The 17,913-nt window shown below is 38.6% G+C and overlaps 1 protein-coding gene across 15 annotated transcripts in view; it reads left to right on the forward strand.

Moving 5' to 3' along the window:
- Window positions 1-17,913, forward strand: part of lrrc7 (leucine rich repeat containing 7) — a 149,168-nt gene that overhangs the window by 44,039 nt on the left and 87,216 nt on the right. For 14 of the 15 annotated variants that reach the window (XM_053498265.1, XM_053498270.1, XM_053498273.1 and 11 more), the window contains exon 1: window positions 5,601-6,006. The exons of the other annotated variant lie outside the window; for it this stretch is intronic. In XM_053498265.1, the coding sequence (XP_053354240.1) occupies window positions 5,982-6,006 (25 nt within the window). In that variant the 5' untranslated portion in view covers window positions 5,601-5,981. Of the gene's footprint in view, window positions 1-5,600; window positions 6,007-17,913 lie in introns of those variants that run through there. 15 annotated transcript variants of the gene reach the window in all.

Raw genomic sequence — 17,913 nt, forward strand, 5'->3', positions numbered from 1 at the left:
TACGGGAAAAGGGTCATTTATTTAGGTAAAATGGGGAAGGAAAGTGTTGAAGGAGGGAGAATGGAAAGAAAGGGATAAAGATTGTGCATGTGCAGTTCCGGGGGCTGTGCCACACTGGCATGCGGGCACACAGCTGACAATAAGTGTTGGTGCGCGGAGTGGCAGAACTGAGCACGCGGAGGCAGCGCTTCTCCCGCTGTCGATGGCCGGCGCGAGTCCTCGCTGACGTAAAAAAAACTTAACACAAACGTCCTCGCAGCCTTTTCCTCTTCGGCAGCGGGGCTGCGAGGGCGGGCACGGTGCGGGAGTGAAGATGCCGCGGGAGCTCGCGCAGCTCTTTCTCGCGCTGTCCTCAGCGCGGAGATCAAAGGGCGGAATTCTAGTGTCCTTGTTTAAAGTGCCTGGCCGCGTCACATCTCCCCACTGACATGCTTCTTTCATATTCTCCATTACATCACGTACTTCCCAGACCTCAGACAAACCTCCGCGCCTTGCTTTTATAATGCGGAGCAAGCCCGAGATCATATTAACGTTAATTATCGCCAGCCGGCACAAATAAGCGGCCCCGTCCCTTTGGTGCCTATTCAGGGAGCCTACGGAGTGAGAGAGTAGTTATAGTAGATTTGGGCGTACACCCATCACACGCGCACGCCGTGGCAGATCATCATAATTGTCCTAAACTTGTATTTCATAAGGTTTTCCGAGCGGTGGTACAGCGCAACGGGGGTCATTATTTACTATTAAACATTAAACGAATTTACAAAACTTTATACGTGCGATTAAGCGCTGATTGTACATAGGAAAGTAAAGAAGAGGATCCTGATGCTCAACATTCCGGAGACCAAACCCCATTTAAATTAAATTAACAAATATTGCATGTAAATAACAATAGCCCACGTTTAAAAAAGCATTTTTATTTAGATTATAAAAAAATAATCCTGCATCTGTTTTAGGTGTTCCAGCTGCCACTGTTCTAAAATTCAAATTAAATCAAATCTTATTAGGATCAAATTTAAGCACAATAAATGTGTGAGCCAGTGAGGCAGTGAGCCTTTTGATTTTATCACTTGTAATTAGAAAAAAAGCGTGTATGGATTTGTGTCATCTTATTTCTTGTGTTCTTTAAATTTATAGTAGATTTATTAACTAAAATAAATGACCATAAAAATTATAACATTGTCAGGACGTTCTACTGCGTCAGCTAATGTTGGTCATTCAGCCCCGCTTGTGTTTTTGCGTTTATTATAAGAATGAAATGCAGTAGACTGATATGATCTGTAACGGATTCGACCCATGTTACTCAAACAACTCAGTTCAGGTGTAAGTAAATGTCTGTGCTGTTTGGGGGAGGGACGTGCTAATGATTTGTTCGGCTCTGTGTGTGTGTGTGAGAGAGAGGGGGGTGTCGCGGTCGTTTTCAGTGAAACAAAGGCTCAGCTGAAAAATGTTAGGCACATCAGTCACTTAACCCCCAATAAAAGGTATTTGAGTGTTATGATAGTTGTAATATAACAGATGCGCACTGAATACTAAACCTAAACCAGGCACGGAGATTATTGAACCAAGATACCCGTTAAAAAAAAACAAAAAAAACAAATAATATTATTGTGTATAGACTGATTAAAAACAATGCAATTTATGCTATCATAAGGAAAATAAGTTCTTCCATTCCAATGATTAAAAAAGGTAACAATGTCAACTTTAGAATCTAGAATCCAGGAGATTAAAATTACACAAATTGAAATCACTGAAAGTCTCCAGAAGAGCCTCAGATTCAAGAGGTTTTTAAAGTGGGGAGAAATGCATTTCAGTTCCTCTGAATGTATAGGTGAGAACAGCCGATTCACACCTGGGGAGGGTGAATCATTTGTATTTGAATGTTGTCTGGCATTGTAAAGCACTATAGTGACACTAAAAGAACAACCCAGGATTAATAGGAATTCTTATACTGCATAAACATTATTTAGCACAAAAAAATTCCTCGCGCTCGGGAAAACTATGCGTGCGGTTGAGCGCTGGTTAGACTATAGGAAATTAAATCGGAGGGTTTTTATTTAGACTATTAACAAAATAAGGCGTGCCAGCTGCCACTTTTTAGTTGGAAGTTTTCAATACAAAGCTTATAATGCCCACATGACATGACGGAATAAGGCACGGCTGGTGATGATTGGGGTTTGTTGGGTTACAGTGGATTTTACTACACGGTGTGAGTGCAATGGCCATCCGTCTGCTCGCGCTGACTCTGCTCCCCCCTCCCACCTCTCGCTCCTTTGAAGTTACTGGGGCGCGTTCCATTTGCCTTGCTTGCATGCCCCACTTCCGCGTTGTTGCACGCGCGCTGCATACACAGCGCGTAGTAAAATCCACTGTAGCCCAACAAACCCCGAGTATTTTCTAGCGCGGAGTGCAAGCCCGGGCAACGATAGCTCACCAGTCATGTGTAATTCTGCGGTCCCGCTGCTTCGCATGTCCAAAGGGGAGGCCGCCTAACTAGTGAGCGAGGAGCGATATTGATTTGGGCGCACGCCGTGACAGGCTGAAAAAACTGTTGTCAGATTAATGTGCAAAAACTATATAATAAAACTATATAAGACTACATGCCTTTATAAGACTCAACTTTTATTTAAGCGCACTCACAATAACGAAAAAACGTTGTGATTTTGTAAGTGTTGTAAGCTGTGCTGCTCTGTATTGTTTTTGGTAACCTTGAGCGCGTCAGAAAATGAACGCAAACGTTTATTTAAAGTCTGCTTGCTGTTTTCCCGACGCGTTCATAATCATTATTCTACTTCTGCCGGTGCGCTCTGGAAAACTTAATGCATGCGGCTGAGCGCTGATTAAAACTATGGAGTAAATTAAAGGATAGAATCACGATTCTGAAGTCCTGAGCCCAAACCTCATTTAAATTAAATTAACAAATACTATAAGTAAAAAAAAACAATAGCCCACGTTTAGAAACCGTTTATAAATTCTTTCCGACATGAGTTGGCCCGGTGTTATGCGCAGAGCGCCGGGAGATTTCCTGAAGCTCAGAAATCACTGGGCATTTTTTCTAAATAGCCGCTATCTTTAATAACTGATGTTTTGAGCTGTATACACACGCATTCCTGCCTAAACAACTCTTAAAACTACACCTGTGACACAATAACAGTAATATTTCAAACATTCTGCAGGCTGATATTTGGAGAAAGCAAAGAATAATGAATAAACCAGTTGTTGGGTCAAAATAACCCAACCAGGTGTTCATTCGTAAACTACATCTCATATGAGCCAACATGAGCAACCCAACAATGTGTTTAAAGTACCTGAAATAATCCAGAACTTAAATAACAATAAACAGATACAGAGATACGCTGTATAACGGTCACTGTTGTATTTACGGCAACGAGCGAAAATGTCACTTTGCGCCACCTGGCGGCCATTTTACGAATGACTTTGAAATGCAACTAATTTATTTTGGCCGCTGACGTTTTTACGCGGCGGTGAGCGCGACGGTAATAACCATTCCGATTGATCAACTACTGTATATCGCTTATACTGCCAATCTATCACATCGCATGCGCACACAATTTGGGAACTCCAGTTATACAGCCTAATCTGCATGTTTTTAACCCCATGCACATAGACCCGAGGCGGGAATTGAACCCTCAACCCCAGAGATGCAAGGCTACTGTAACTACTACGCCACAGTGCCGCCTAACATCAGGTGTTAATAATATAATGTGTGGTTCTTTGTTTTGTCAGTTCATTTCTTTTTATAAAAAAAAAATAATAAAAAGTTTGGGTAGGGGTTTTTAAGAAAACTAAACATCTAAACATTAACTATAAAAAGAAATGACCTTGAGCTCATTTTCAAAAACCATTATGTCAAATTATTACAATTCCTGTGTATGTACATATGCATAGAATCTAACACTATAACATCAAGTTATCTTAAATAAACCATATGGTCAAAAGTTTGTGGATGTGACCTCCACAACCATGTGGTTCTGTTTTTCTTTCTGGGCTTTATGTACGCCACTCATGTAGGCTTCATTTCTTCCCATAATTAGGATTTCATTTTATTATTGAAAAGATTTTGCTCATTTTTCCTGCTTACAACACAGCAACTTAAGGAAAAAAGGTTCACTTGCTGCCTAATATATCCTGCCCACTTCCATTGTAACGAGATATTAAAAATTTAGCTACTGTTAGAAGGGCCAAATTGTAATGGCTAGACAACTAGTCGGAGCAACAACTGTAGCTCTGTGGGATGTTCTCTGCCAAAAGTGATCCAAGGAAGGGTAACCGGTGAACTGGCAACAGTGTCACAGGTGGCCAAGGCTCACTGATGCACATGGGAAATGAAAGTTGGCCCTTTTAGTCCGATCCAATAAAAGAGCTATTGAAGCAAAAATTAAGGAAAATGGTATAATATAATGTTATGACTGATCAGTGTATATGGATTTGAAATAACTTGATGTTATAGTGTTACATCTTATGCATACGTACATACCAAGTACATAGCATTTCATTTCATATTACATATCAGTTCATTTATTTTTATACACTATATGGACAAAAGTATTTGGCCAAACCTGTTAATTATTGAATTCAGGTGTTTCAATCAGGCCCCTTATCTCCAGTGAAGGCCGATCTTAATGCTTCAGCATACCATGACATCTTGGACATTGCTACGCTTCCAACTTTGTGGCAACAGTTTGGGGAAGGCCCTTTTCTATTCCAACATGACTGTGCCCCAGTGCACAAAGCAACGACTATAAAAACATGGTTTGATGATTTTGGTGTGATTGACCCGCACAGAGCGCTGACCTCAACCCCATATCGAGCAACTTTGGAATGAACTGGAATGAAGATTGCGAGCCAGATCTTCCTGTCAAACATCAGTGCCCGACCTCATAAATGCTCTACAGAAAGAATGGACTCGAATTCCCACAGGAACACTCCAAAATCTTGTGGACAGACTTACAAGAAACGTGGAAGCTGTTATAACTGCAATAGGGGGACCGACTGGATATATCACTGTTATTGCAGATTTGGCCAAATACTTAAATAAATAAAAATGAATAAATAAAATAAATAAAAACGTTACACTGAAATGCTCTGTAGTTAGGGTTAGGATGTAACTTTCAAATCGGAAGATGTTTGTTCTTTAACTTTCATTATTATTGATTTGTTTTTTTCCTTTAAATTTTATTGCTTTATTAAATCTTACATTTTATTATTATTATAATTATTATAATTATTATTTCATGACACATACAGTAGATAAATTCAGGTGTATGAGTTTGTCAGAACGTTAGCAGTTTGCTACATCTCCGCTAGGTTTTGTCTCCAGGTGCAACTTCACGCGCTAGTCGTCGGGTGCGCGCGCAACCTAGCGTGCATGCGCATTACGGTTTAAAGCGCCTATTTTGGCCAGCGTCGGCTTTTCTTGGCACACTACACGCGCGCGCGCGCGCGCGCGCACACACACACACACACACACACTGGTCCGCTCTCCTCCTCCTCCTCCCGTCATCCCAACGGTGAAGAAGGTGGAGAAGAGAGGACTTCACCGCTTCGTGCGCACTGGATAGTGTGGATGGATATAAATAGCTGAATATGGCTAAAGACGGAATTAGACAGGAGGAAGAAATCAGAATGAACGGCCCGTGTCATTAATACTATTATTACTGTTATAATTATAATGGCAAAATGTTTTTTATTTCAGAGTAGTGCATTTGCTGCGTGAAAAGGAAAAGCGCTGCGGTTCATCAATCGGACATGAACTCGCAATTTTGTTACAATCTTGTAGAGGAGATGAAAGGAAACGGTTTGGTTTGAACCTTGAGAGTAAGATGCGCATGCGGATGATGTGCAGAGTGTTGCTGTGTTAAAGAGAGAGAGAGAGAGAGATGTGCTGCTGTGATGCTCCGTGATCCTCCTGCTCTTTTCTTCTCAACACCTGGATTACGAACGGAATAAAACACAATAGTCCAATGGACAATTACTCCACCATTCAGTGTAAGTCTTTCACTGCTTTAATATTCATATTCATGTTCTATTCATGTTATTTCTAATTATATGCATTGCATACTGTGCTTGTGCCGGCAATGCGCAAAGTGTTCACCTGTCTCATATGTCTCATGTGTCTCACAGAGACTTACCGAGGTTGTAGGGGCTTCGATCCTCACTCAGGCGCCCTCCAACCACCCTGGTGCTTTTATTATTACCGTTATTTATCTTACTGTGGCATGTTTAACATCTCATTTTCATTCCCTGTAGTGACAGGGTGCTGACAAGCTGCAGTGCAAATGTGACTGATGTTCTTCCAAAGCATTCATGTTAAAGGGTGCAGCATTTTTGTTTCCTTTCTGATGTAAATGAGCTAAAAGAACACCAGTTCAACTTTTCTTACATGGATCAATCTTGAGTCGCAATAGATTATATTAATCATTTCTCTCACACCATTACTTCTTTTTTTTCTCCACATTTGATTTACGGGTGTAGTTTACCATTGGTGTACAGTACAAATCTAAATGATACACGTTTGAAACAAAGTTATGCTCCAGGGAGCATAGAAATGTTTTTTGTTCTGAAAAAAAAAATTATTGAGTGGATATAGAGGTTTTCTTCAGTATGAAAGTTTGTAGTACAAGTAAAACAAAAGAAATGTATTCATATTGAATAAGTCAAGGTCTGTGTGTATGAAGTTTGCATGTTCTCCCCGTGCTTGGTGGGTTTCTTCCAGATACTCCGGTTTTCTCCCACAGTCCAAAGACATGCAGATTAGACTAACTTCCCAAATTGCCTGTTGTGTGTGAATGGGCATGTCTGTGTGCCCTGCAATAGATTGGCACCCCATCCAAGGTATACCCCGCCTCGTGTCCAAAGTTTTCTGAGATCTTCTGAGTCTCCAGGTCCCCTGCGACCATGTACAGGATAAGCAGTATAGAAGATGAATGAATGAATAGGTCAAGCTTAATAATTAAGCGGGGTGGTAAAGTCAGTCTAGGACTATATAATCCCCTGCTACACTCCTGTACTTATCTCAGCGTTTCACTAGTGCTTGAAGCCCAATCAAGGTTGAACTAGGCTGATCTTACTTCATGTCTGAAATCCTGGCCCCCCAGGCACTCCTTTAATGGGCCAAAACATATGGATATGGTTTGGAGCGTGGTCAGGACTGTACAGGGATGTGGCAATAACTCCCAGTCGAGTTCCTGTAATGTGCAAGTAATGTTGGTGAATGATTGCGTGTACAGGTATTACAGACAGATGCTGCTCTTCTGCAAGTTTGCAACAAGTTATCTGTAGATTTTTTAAAAATCAGGTCTTCCACTCGCTGAACGTTCACAGGAATGACTGCAGTGGGCTCCGAGCCACCTCAGTTAGAATCGTAATTCACGGACGTCTTGCCTTCTTTACAACATTTGCACTATTCAAACGTTTTACTGCGGCTAAGAGTCTCATCACCGTACTTGAAGTCTTCTGTAAATTTCAGCCTTTTTTTGCCATCATGTCCCAGGTTGACTTGAATGCTTCTTATATTTAGCTGCCAAATGAAGGTGGACCAACACAAACGAAAAACAGATCAATAGAATCATATATTTATTGGCCAATTTACTAAAGGTCAGGTCAAACTTGTGTGGTCCATCATTTCTCAGTAGACAGCATCTTACTATATTTATCTATTCAAACATTTATCTTTTCTTTCTTTTATTAGTGCAGTATTTACCTTAAAAAAACCTACACGTGGTAGTAATAATAAATAATGTAATAAGTAAATAATGATTTTGTGCCACATCATAGATGTACCACATTACTGTTTATTTAAAACGGCAAAGTTCTGATAGTAGTGTCATCTCAAGACAAATATATGCCACAGAAATCTAATTAATTGAATATATATTTTTCCAATACAGAAGGCTCACCTACCTCAGATGCAAAACCTAGAGCTTAGAGATCAATCACAGTTTGTTGTAGTGTAGTAATATTTACCTTGGGTTATCCATAGATACACACCGTTTACATGCACTACCTGAATTTGCATTATGTTGACTGAAACCGTATGGTATTGTGAATTTGTATTCTTAGGGTTTGTGTGTAGCACTATACTCACTCTTTTGTCATGTGTTGCCAAGCTTTATTCTAAAAAGAGTGTGAGGTGCAGATAACATTCTGAACAGATGTAAGCAGATTTTGGTCCCTGGAGCTATAGAAGAAGAAAAGACTTGACAGCTGAACAAAATGTTGAACGACAGGACCTGTGGACTGATGTGTCTATAATGGGCCTGTGGCTCTGAAGACAGAAATGGACTTCCTTCTGCTGGCTAGGCTTAGACACCAGGCCTGGAGATGGTCCCGACTGTTCTAGGACTATAGATGATCGTTAGCATTACACAGTAGGAGTGCAACGAATAATTTTCGAGTAAATTCGATTAGCAAATTAGTTGACAGCTAATTTAATTTAGGTTTAGGTGGTGATCTTACTGTAGGAGTTTTTAGCACTGATCGGAAAAAAAAGCCAGTAGCATCAGGAAAAAAAAGATGCAGGGGTCTAAGCGTTAGGGTAGTAAGCCTAAAAAAAGCTAATACTACAAATAGCTAAATAAGAGCCTTCGAATGATGCCACAATTCACAACCCGGACAGTCAGCTGTTTTGTTTTTTTCAATAATCAAAAGATTGTTTGACTGTCAAAATAGTCATTAGTTGCAGTCCTAGTACACAGTGCACTCATGCCAAGTGCTGTCTATGCTGTTCTGTCTGAAAAACATATCCAGCCATCAAGCTTTTTTTTCACATACAGATTCTTGTCATATGCCCCAAGACTCTTGTCAGCAAAACTGCTCCCATTGCAGGGATTTTTTCCCCCTAGTTTGAATACTATTGCAGGTCAGTGGTTGAAAATTTACAATCACTTTTTCATTTAGTAACATTTTGCCACAATACACTAGATTACATGATAACATCTCGACTGAATAAATGGAGCTTGTTTCTGCTTTGAATGCTTATTGTGCTTGGTTTGATGAATTAACAGTTTTCCCCCCTTAGACAAAAGGGTACAAAAAGAAAAAGAAGAACAAAACTACAGCCTCATTCCCAAGTCCTTCGATTATTCCCACATCCTTGTGCATACCTTTTAAAAGCATTCTCTTAGAATATATACACTTATCCATTGTAAAGCTATAGTGTTTGAAATGGAACAAATAAACTGTTTTGAGTAGTTCTGTAATACCGTAGTTCTAGTAATTCACACTCAGTTCTGTGTCAGGCTTCAAATTGTCAAGCATTGTGTACATATATATCATACACTTTCGGTTATCCCTGTGTCACCAAATCAGATCTGACCCATTGAGGCATGACTCCACGAGAACTCTGAGGATGAGCTGTGTTGTCTGGTATTGGGACGTTAGTAAGAGATCCTTAGAGTGCTGTAACTTGCAATGTGGGGCTTCCATGGATCAGTTTTTTTCCAGCATGTTCCATGGGTGCTTGATCTGAATTGAGTTCTGGGGAATTTTGAGGTCAGATTAACAACCTTAATGGAGGCACAGTGGCTTGGTAGTTAGTACTGTCACCTTGCACCCTCAGGGTTGCGGTTCGATTCTCACTGTCTGTGAGAGTCTGTGTGCATGGAGGTGGGTTTTCTCCAGGTACACCCCAGGTTTTCCCCAGGTACTCCAGTTTCCTCCCACAGTTCATAGACATATAGATTAGTGTGAAATAACAATCGGGCAACCCGACCCCTTAAGTAACTGGTGCTTGGAGTTTACATATTCTCCCCATTCTTGGTGGTTTTCATCCGCATACTCCAGTCCAAAGACATGCAGTCCAAACACACAGTCCAAAGACATGCAGGTTAGGCTAAATGCCATTCCCAAATGTGTTCAACCTCAAATGTTTGAATGACAATCAGCCATGGAGCTGGAAACCTGACCCCTTAATTAACTGCCACAGAAACAACAGATATATCTCCAGAATGTGGTGTATTCGTCGTCTGGCACATCGACAAACCAAAAACAATATATTTGAGAATCTGCTGATTAATTTTTCGTTAAGCAGTTTGTATCATTACCCAGATGTGAAGTACTGTAGCTAGAAAAAAAAAATAAAAATTCTAACTCATTTATGGTATGTAAGAGTGACTCTGTAAAAATATAATTAATAATAATCAGGTAATTTATTTGCATTGCTTCGTTTGTATCTTTACCTACTTGTAAAGGTGTTTTTGCTAGTCACTAGCTAGTGACTAACAAGAGGTGTTGGAATGCGTCCTCATTATATTTTAAAACCAGTTATATTGGGCAAGAGTGAGTCATTTGGGCATCTGCTTGGCCTGGGTGTGCAGCTTATCATTATTGCTCGGTGTTTTGGCTAGTGTGGCAACACTATGTGACTTGGGTGTCTGTGTTTGACAGGCTGCTGAACAAACTACAAAAACCATTAACAAAGTACATTGTAGACTTATGAATGGGTAATTCCTAGGTCTACAATGTACGCATTAGCAGCATTCAGACATCATTTACACTGTTTTAGCTAGCTAGCTAGGGTTAGTGTGCTAATCTCTAGTGAGCTAAAGTTCTAGATAAATCGTTAAATGCTGATGATTCTGATTGGTCGAGTATGTATGTAATGCACGGAAATTCTAGCCAGACTAATAAGAGCTTGCTAACAGTAAAGTTAATGATCTGGGTAGGTACTGTTGCTTGCTAAATAGCCTCTTGCAAGTTGATGCTACAGTTAGCGGCTGATATTTAAAACACCACTCAATGACCTCTCACTAGCTGCATTAAATCGGTCTCACCCCCCAAAAGAACAGGCAAACTCCATGCACAAAGATCTGAGGCATGAATCGAACCCTCGACGTGGAGGTGTGAGGTCACATTAGGGCTGTAGCTATCGAATAATTTCATAATCGAGTATTCTACCAAAAAAATTAATTTGATCAATCGAGTATTCGGATAGAATGTACTTTTGCTTAATTAAACAGCAATGTAAAATATATAAGAGAAACAATGATTAATTGTTTTTTTCTTTTGGAAAAATTAACTTTTATTTTTTAAATGCATACAGCATTTTATCAAAAATAAACATTGTCCTTATTCACAATACAAGGAATAGCTTAAAGTTGACTGAGATGAATTAAGTGCAGTACAGTACCATACATTATTTTAAAGGATTTTCTCAGATGGAAAAACAAAAAAAAAGGTATTTCAAATGAATTTAAGTATCAAAAAAACTTAGGCACACATTAAAATAAATTTTAATATAATTTTATCGCTCCCCTCCATTTTGCAGCTCGCAACAGAACACTCCCTTAAACAGCTAACGTCTCCTTCCGCTTTGTGGGTGACGTAAGCACTTTTTCTCACGTATTTACTGGCGGCTTGTGTCCGGACATGTGCTGTGTCAGGCCAAACAAATAATTGCACAAAAACATAACGCAAGCTTTTAAAATTAATTAAAAGAAGCTTCGAGGCAGAAGATTTTGCTTCGATCATTTTTTGTAATCGAATTACTCGAGTTACTCGAGGAATCGTTTCAGCCAATCGTTTTAGGTCACAGTGCTAACCACTACACCAGAATGCAACATGTTTCATTGTTATAACACTTTTAGCAATGAACATTGCCACAAAGTGGCCTTACAGAAATATATACATTTAAAAAAAGTATTTTTAAAGTCCTAAAAGTATTTTTAAATTCCAAGAAGAAAAACTCCCTGAGACGACTCAAGGAAGGAAGCTTGAAAGGAACCCATCCTCTTCTGGTTTTTACTGGATAGTGTGATCATAAATAATTTCTGTTCTATGGCTGTAAACTTTGCAATAAAAAATGCAACTGTGTATCCAGGAACATATCAGCTTATGAGCACCTATTGATTAGCATCAATGATAATTTATTATTGTCTTATATCAAAGTCTGTTATCAAACTATGGTTAGTATTTGTTCAATCATGGGGATGAAAATGCAGATTGGTTTAAGCATTTGCAGTCAATTAAAAGATATCCAAGGAAGGACATACAAAGCCATAAAAAGGACTCTCTAAACCAGAGAAATACACTGGCAGGTCAGTTATATCAGTTCAGTTGGCTAAAATTAGCATATCTTCCTAGGTAAGAAACATGTACTTAGGCCACTCACAGCTGCAGCACTCACAGATAATCTGCCCATACCAAAGTCAACTATGCAGTGTGTCATGTGATAGATTCCAGCTTAACTAAATGATTGAGGAGTTAAATATATATCTCTGTGGTCTACCCTGGACAGTGAAGCACCATCCTATATGAGAAAAACAGTAATTAGAAGATCTTTCTCTAGGTACAGTAAACAATTACATGTTCCTTAATCTCCTGACAGTCTGAGTGAAGATGGTGAAAAAATAAGATGAATGTCTATCCAATAGCATAAAGAGAAACTCTCAAAAAGCACCACCAAGGCCCTTGGCTCAGCCGGAAAAGCTTATTTTTTCCCAACCCCATACAAAGCAATAAAAACAATATATGGTTGTTATTTAACACAGTACCTAGGCTATCCGTGGTTCTTATTCCTTCAGACCTTAGCAGCAAGGATTTTTCAGACTCCTTCAGTAATAAAAGAGAGACCATAAGAACTGCAATTTATCAGCAGCCTGCCAGCAATCCATTACTAATTACTGTACCAATCTATTACTGTACTAATCCATCGCATAATAATGATAACCCAGGAGGCCGCATAATCCAAGAGTGTCTATATCAGTTTTGTTATATTGCGTAAAATAAGCTCCTTTAAACCTTGTGTCCTTGGCTAAATACCATTTAACTTACGTTTGGAATTATAATCGGTAATTAGAGGGTGTTTATTTTAAATGAAAAGAAAAAAGATTTTTGTTTTTATTTATTATGCAAAAAATTATGTAATTTTTAGAAATTCAGATTTGGGTCTCCAGTGTGCATACAGAGATAAAAAATGTGTGAAATGTGAAAATACATTTCGTGCTTTTTTGTCCTTTCCTTTGGCCTTGGCTTTAACAAGCAAATTTTATTTTCCCCTTAATGTGACATCATATTTTAAAAAAATCCCCTTTCCTGGCTTGTTGCTCAGTGCTGCTGTTTTCAGGTGGAGAGTTGTTCAGTGGTAGCTCGCTGTAAAGTATGCATTATCAGTGGGGTATTTTAGCTTGAGAATTAAAAGGCCTACTTTGTGGACCTCTGAGATATATGTTACGGTATTAACGCAATGGTAGAATATGGGATTTTTAAGAAACCACACCCTTAACCTGTCACTATTTCTGATTACCGTCTCCAACAAAACCTTATGTTGAGCCGACTCTTTGAAGTTTTTATCCGATGGCTTTTCTTCTGTCTAAGTAGGAATAAAAGTCATGCCATATTTCACCCAAGCTTTGGGAGGTAGAGGCAACTAGAGTACTTAAAGGAATCCCATGTGTAAACAGATTTCTTTTACATTCTCCTATTTAATTTTCCTGACATTTCTCAAGTACAGTTTCACTGCCGAATTTTAACACTCAGCATTTGGGCTGACATTTTAAATCAGTTTTTCCCCTCAGTGCTTCAGGGCATGTTTCATGTTCAAGTGTGATTTCTGTGTGCCTTTGTGTGCAGTTATCATGTGCTTTAGGAGTTGAGAGATTGTCAGAGCATTTTGCAGTGATTGAAATCTATCTATGTATACGTATGTCTATACAATATGTTTATACACTCACCTAAAGGATTAGTAGGAACACCATACTAATACAGTGTTTGACCCCCTTTCGCCTTTAGAACTGCCCTAATTCTACATGGCATTGATTCAACAAGGTGCTGAAAGCATTCTTTAAAAATGTTGGCCCATATTGATAGGAAAGCATCTTGCAGTTGATGGAGATTTGTTGGATGCACATCCAGGGCACGAAGCTCCCGTACCACCACATCCCAAAAATGCTCTATTGGGTTAAGATCTGGTGACTGTGGGGGCCATTTTAGTACAGTGAACTCATTGTCATGTTCAAGAAACCAATTTGAAATGATTCGAGCCTTGTGACACGGTGCATTATCCTGCTGGAATAAGCCATCAGAGGATGGGTACATGGTGGTCATAAAGGGATGGACATGGTCAGAAACAATGCTCAGGTAGCCTGTGGCATTTAAACGATGCCCAATTTGCACTAAGGGGCCTAAAGTGTGCCAAGAAAACATCCCCCACACCATTACACCACCACCACCAGCCTGCACAGTGGTAACAAGGCATGATGGATCCATGTTCTCATTCTGTTTACGCCAAATTCTGACTCTACCATTTGAATGTCTCAACAGAAATCGAGACTCATCAGACCAGGCCACATTTTTCCAGTCTTTAACTGTCCAATCTTGGTGAGCTTGTGCAAATTGTAGCCTCTTTTTCCTATTTGTAGTGGAGATGAGTGGTACCCGGTGGGGTCTTCTGCTGTTGTAGCCCATCCGCCTCAAGGTTGTGCGCGTTGTGGCTTCACAAATGCTTTGCTGCATACCTCGGTTGTAACGAGTGGTTATTTCAGTCAAAGTTGCTCTTCTATCAGCTTGAATCAGTCGGCCCATTCTCCTCTGACTTCTAGCATCAACAAGGCATTTTCGCCCACAGGACTGCTGCATACTGGATGTTTTTCCCTTTTCACACCATTCTTTGTAAACCCTAGAAATGGTTGTGCGTGAAAATCCCAGTAACTGAGCAAATTGTGAAATACTCCAACAACCATGCCACGCTCAAAATGGCTTAAATCACCTTTCTTTCCCATTCTGACATTCAGTTTGGACCACACCCCTAAATGCATTAAAGCAACTGCCATGTGATTGGTTGATTAGATAATTGCATTAATGAGAAATTGAACAGGTGTTCCTAATAATCCTTTAGGTGAAAGTATATAGTAGGGTATCCGTATGCTAAATCTAGGAGACGTTCCTCTAGGCCTGCATTTATATAGGATTCTAATATTTAATTCTTGGTATCATGAAAAAAAAATTGAGTTAAAATAAAGAGGCTGATAAAAAAATTACTATTTTTGGCTGGTAAAATGTAGGTGATAACAGGAAATGGGCATTCCACAACATTAATGCAACCATAATTTCAAATAAAAGTGTTGTAGTAATTATGTAGTAGATAATTTATAGTATTAAAACATGTTTTAATGTTTAGGTTTGACATCAAGCTGTATCACATCAACTTTTCACTGATTTATATATAAACATATATACAAAGTCATCCCAAAAAAATTCACATCATGAAAAGAAAAATGTTTGATGTATATTATATTAATATAATAATATTAATATTGTCATTATATTACCATATCATTCAATATATACCATATAGCAATAAATTTAGTATTAAAATATTTATACAAGTCCATACTGTATATACAGTATATAGACGTTTACACGCACACACACACACACACACACACACACATATATATATATATACTGTATATATATTTGCTGCATCATGTTCAATTCATTACTTATCAGCATTTTTGAAGTGAAATTACTATATTCATGACTACTTACTAAGTACTACTATATTAATCTTTTACTGTATGCAAAGCCATCTCCAGTCCATCTCATCAGTTTGTAATTATTTTCCTCTACATTTTTAGCAAGGTCACTTTATGATCTCATGGTTGCTGTTTGGCAGACTTTTTTAACCAGTCACAGTCATGTGACACTTTATTCTTTGTTTCTTTCCATTGTAAAGTGCGCTGACAGGTTGTACTGTAAAATTTTTACAATTCACAATATACTGTACACTAACTATCCACTTTATCCACCTAATACAGTTATCCAATCACCCAATCATACAGCACTGCCTTGCAAAAAAAATGGCAACAGGGCTTTGAGTAATACTCAGATCAAACATCAGAAAGAAGTTTGATCTTTGTGACTTTTATCATGCCAATGATGTTGGTATCAGAAGCTCTGGTTTGAGTATTTCAGAAACCATTGCTCTTCTATAAAATTTGCGCATAACAGTTTCTAGAGTATACAAAATTATGCATGCAAAAAAAAAATCAAATGAGTGACAGTTCTATTGGGGGAAAACTCCTTGTTTATAAGAGAGGTCAAAGGTCAGATTCTTTACAACCCTAGTAAGCAGGAAAGCATAGTAGCATGCACGTGACCGTCACACTTTTAAGTGGATAAGCAGCAAAAGACCATGTCAGGTTCCACTTCTGTCAGCCAAGAACAACTGCTAAACAGTTGGCAATTAAAAAAAAAGTTGCTCGTTATAGTCTCCACTTGTTCTTGCCTGATATGAATGAAACTTTATATTGTCTTAAATCTAGAGACTGTCATGTGAAATTTCCTGGAGATCAGCAGATAATTTGTTGAAATACTCAAGTCATCCTACATGGCATCAACTCCCATGTCACAGAAATCAGGTTTTCCACATTTTGATGTTTCATGTATCCTAAAAGGTGTATCTATAGCGTAAATGTATGATAAAGTGTAAATGCAAACAAAGATTATAGACAGTGGAGAGTGCTTCTGGTCATTTGTCATTTGTTTGACTGGGAATGTGCTGTGTTTAGTAGATTGTATCATTGACATATATGCATGAGTGTTAGAACTGCAGCCTCAGTTTCTATGCAAGGTTTTACATTTTTACCTATTTTAAAACACATCCAAAAAATCCTTTATATTCCTATCTTTATTATAGTAATTCTCCAGACTATGCTCAATGCCTCCACCTGCAGGCGATACGCCACTACTGGGCAGCTTTAATTGTGCTCTCACTAATTGGTTATCCCGAAAAAATGTATTTTGTGTTTTGTTTTGTTTTTTTCTTCCTGCAGTGTTTTGTGTCTGATGCAGAATTAGAATTAGGCACTGATATTTATAAAACAGTACTTCTAATGAGCAGACACAAATTTAGTTCATTTGGTATTCTTAAGTGTTCTTTCTAGTCCATTAAGGATCACCAGCATTTGAAATCTGAAATCTGTAAAGTATTGAGCATCCAAAAAATAACCAAAAAAACAACAACAACAAGAACTAAAAAAGACAGAGACTGACTATATATATATATATATATATATATATTTCTGTTTGGTTGTATAGGTCAAGTCGTGTAACATCAAAGCTGCTTTGTACCATATGATTTTGTGCGCTGTGCCATACAAGAGACTGTATTTCTTCTGTGCTGGGGTTTGTGGAAATGCTGACACTGCAGTTGCATTTAAAGAAGCTTTTACAACTTTGCTGTTTAAACCCGCCTCTGAGATTAGGGAAACCCAAGCACTTTTCTCGGGCGTGAAGAGAGATGAAGGCCTACTCATCTACTGGTAAGAAGAGCAATGTCATGTTTGTCTCAGTCTGACAACATCCTGTGACAACTCTACAGATCAGAGTCAAATATTGCTTTGAACATGGTGCAGGATTAAACGTACTGTAACTCAAGAGACCTTTTATGACTGCTATTTATGAAATTATTCCCTAAGGACATCTAAGTAGTCTAAAAACTGCCATGTAAGCTTACAGTGACTGAAATTTTTAAGAAATTATCCACAGATTTTTTTTTCTTTGCAATATACTATAGATATATCATGTTTAACATCCCTATGCTAGGCCTTGTCCTCTGAGCCTGAATTCATGTAGTGTAGTTCTGTCTGCAGAGTTAGGCGTATGAAAGAAAATCTATCTATAGATATGCTAATATTTACTGTTGAAAAGTTCCCTATGTGCACAGTGGGCTTATAAAAAGCTAGTGTTTCAGTTATGCATCAAATGGCTAGATGTGCCACAAAAAATATTTTTTCGAAATATCATGTAGCGACAGTTAATCTGGGATGATGTTTGGATATTGGGCTTATCAATATGAAGCTGATCAAGACCTTATTAAATCCAATTGAATTTTCCATATACACTTTAGTTGTAAAGTTGTGATAAACAAAGACTCTAGTACGCTTACTAATATGA

This window comes from Clarias gariepinus, chromosome 6 (genome assembly GCF_024256425.1).
Source record: "Clarias gariepinus isolate MV-2021 ecotype Netherlands chromosome 6, CGAR_prim_01v2, whole genome shotgun sequence".
NCBI classification, from domain to species: domain Eukaryota; kingdom Metazoa; phylum Chordata; class Actinopteri; order Siluriformes; family Clariidae; genus Clarias; species Clarias gariepinus.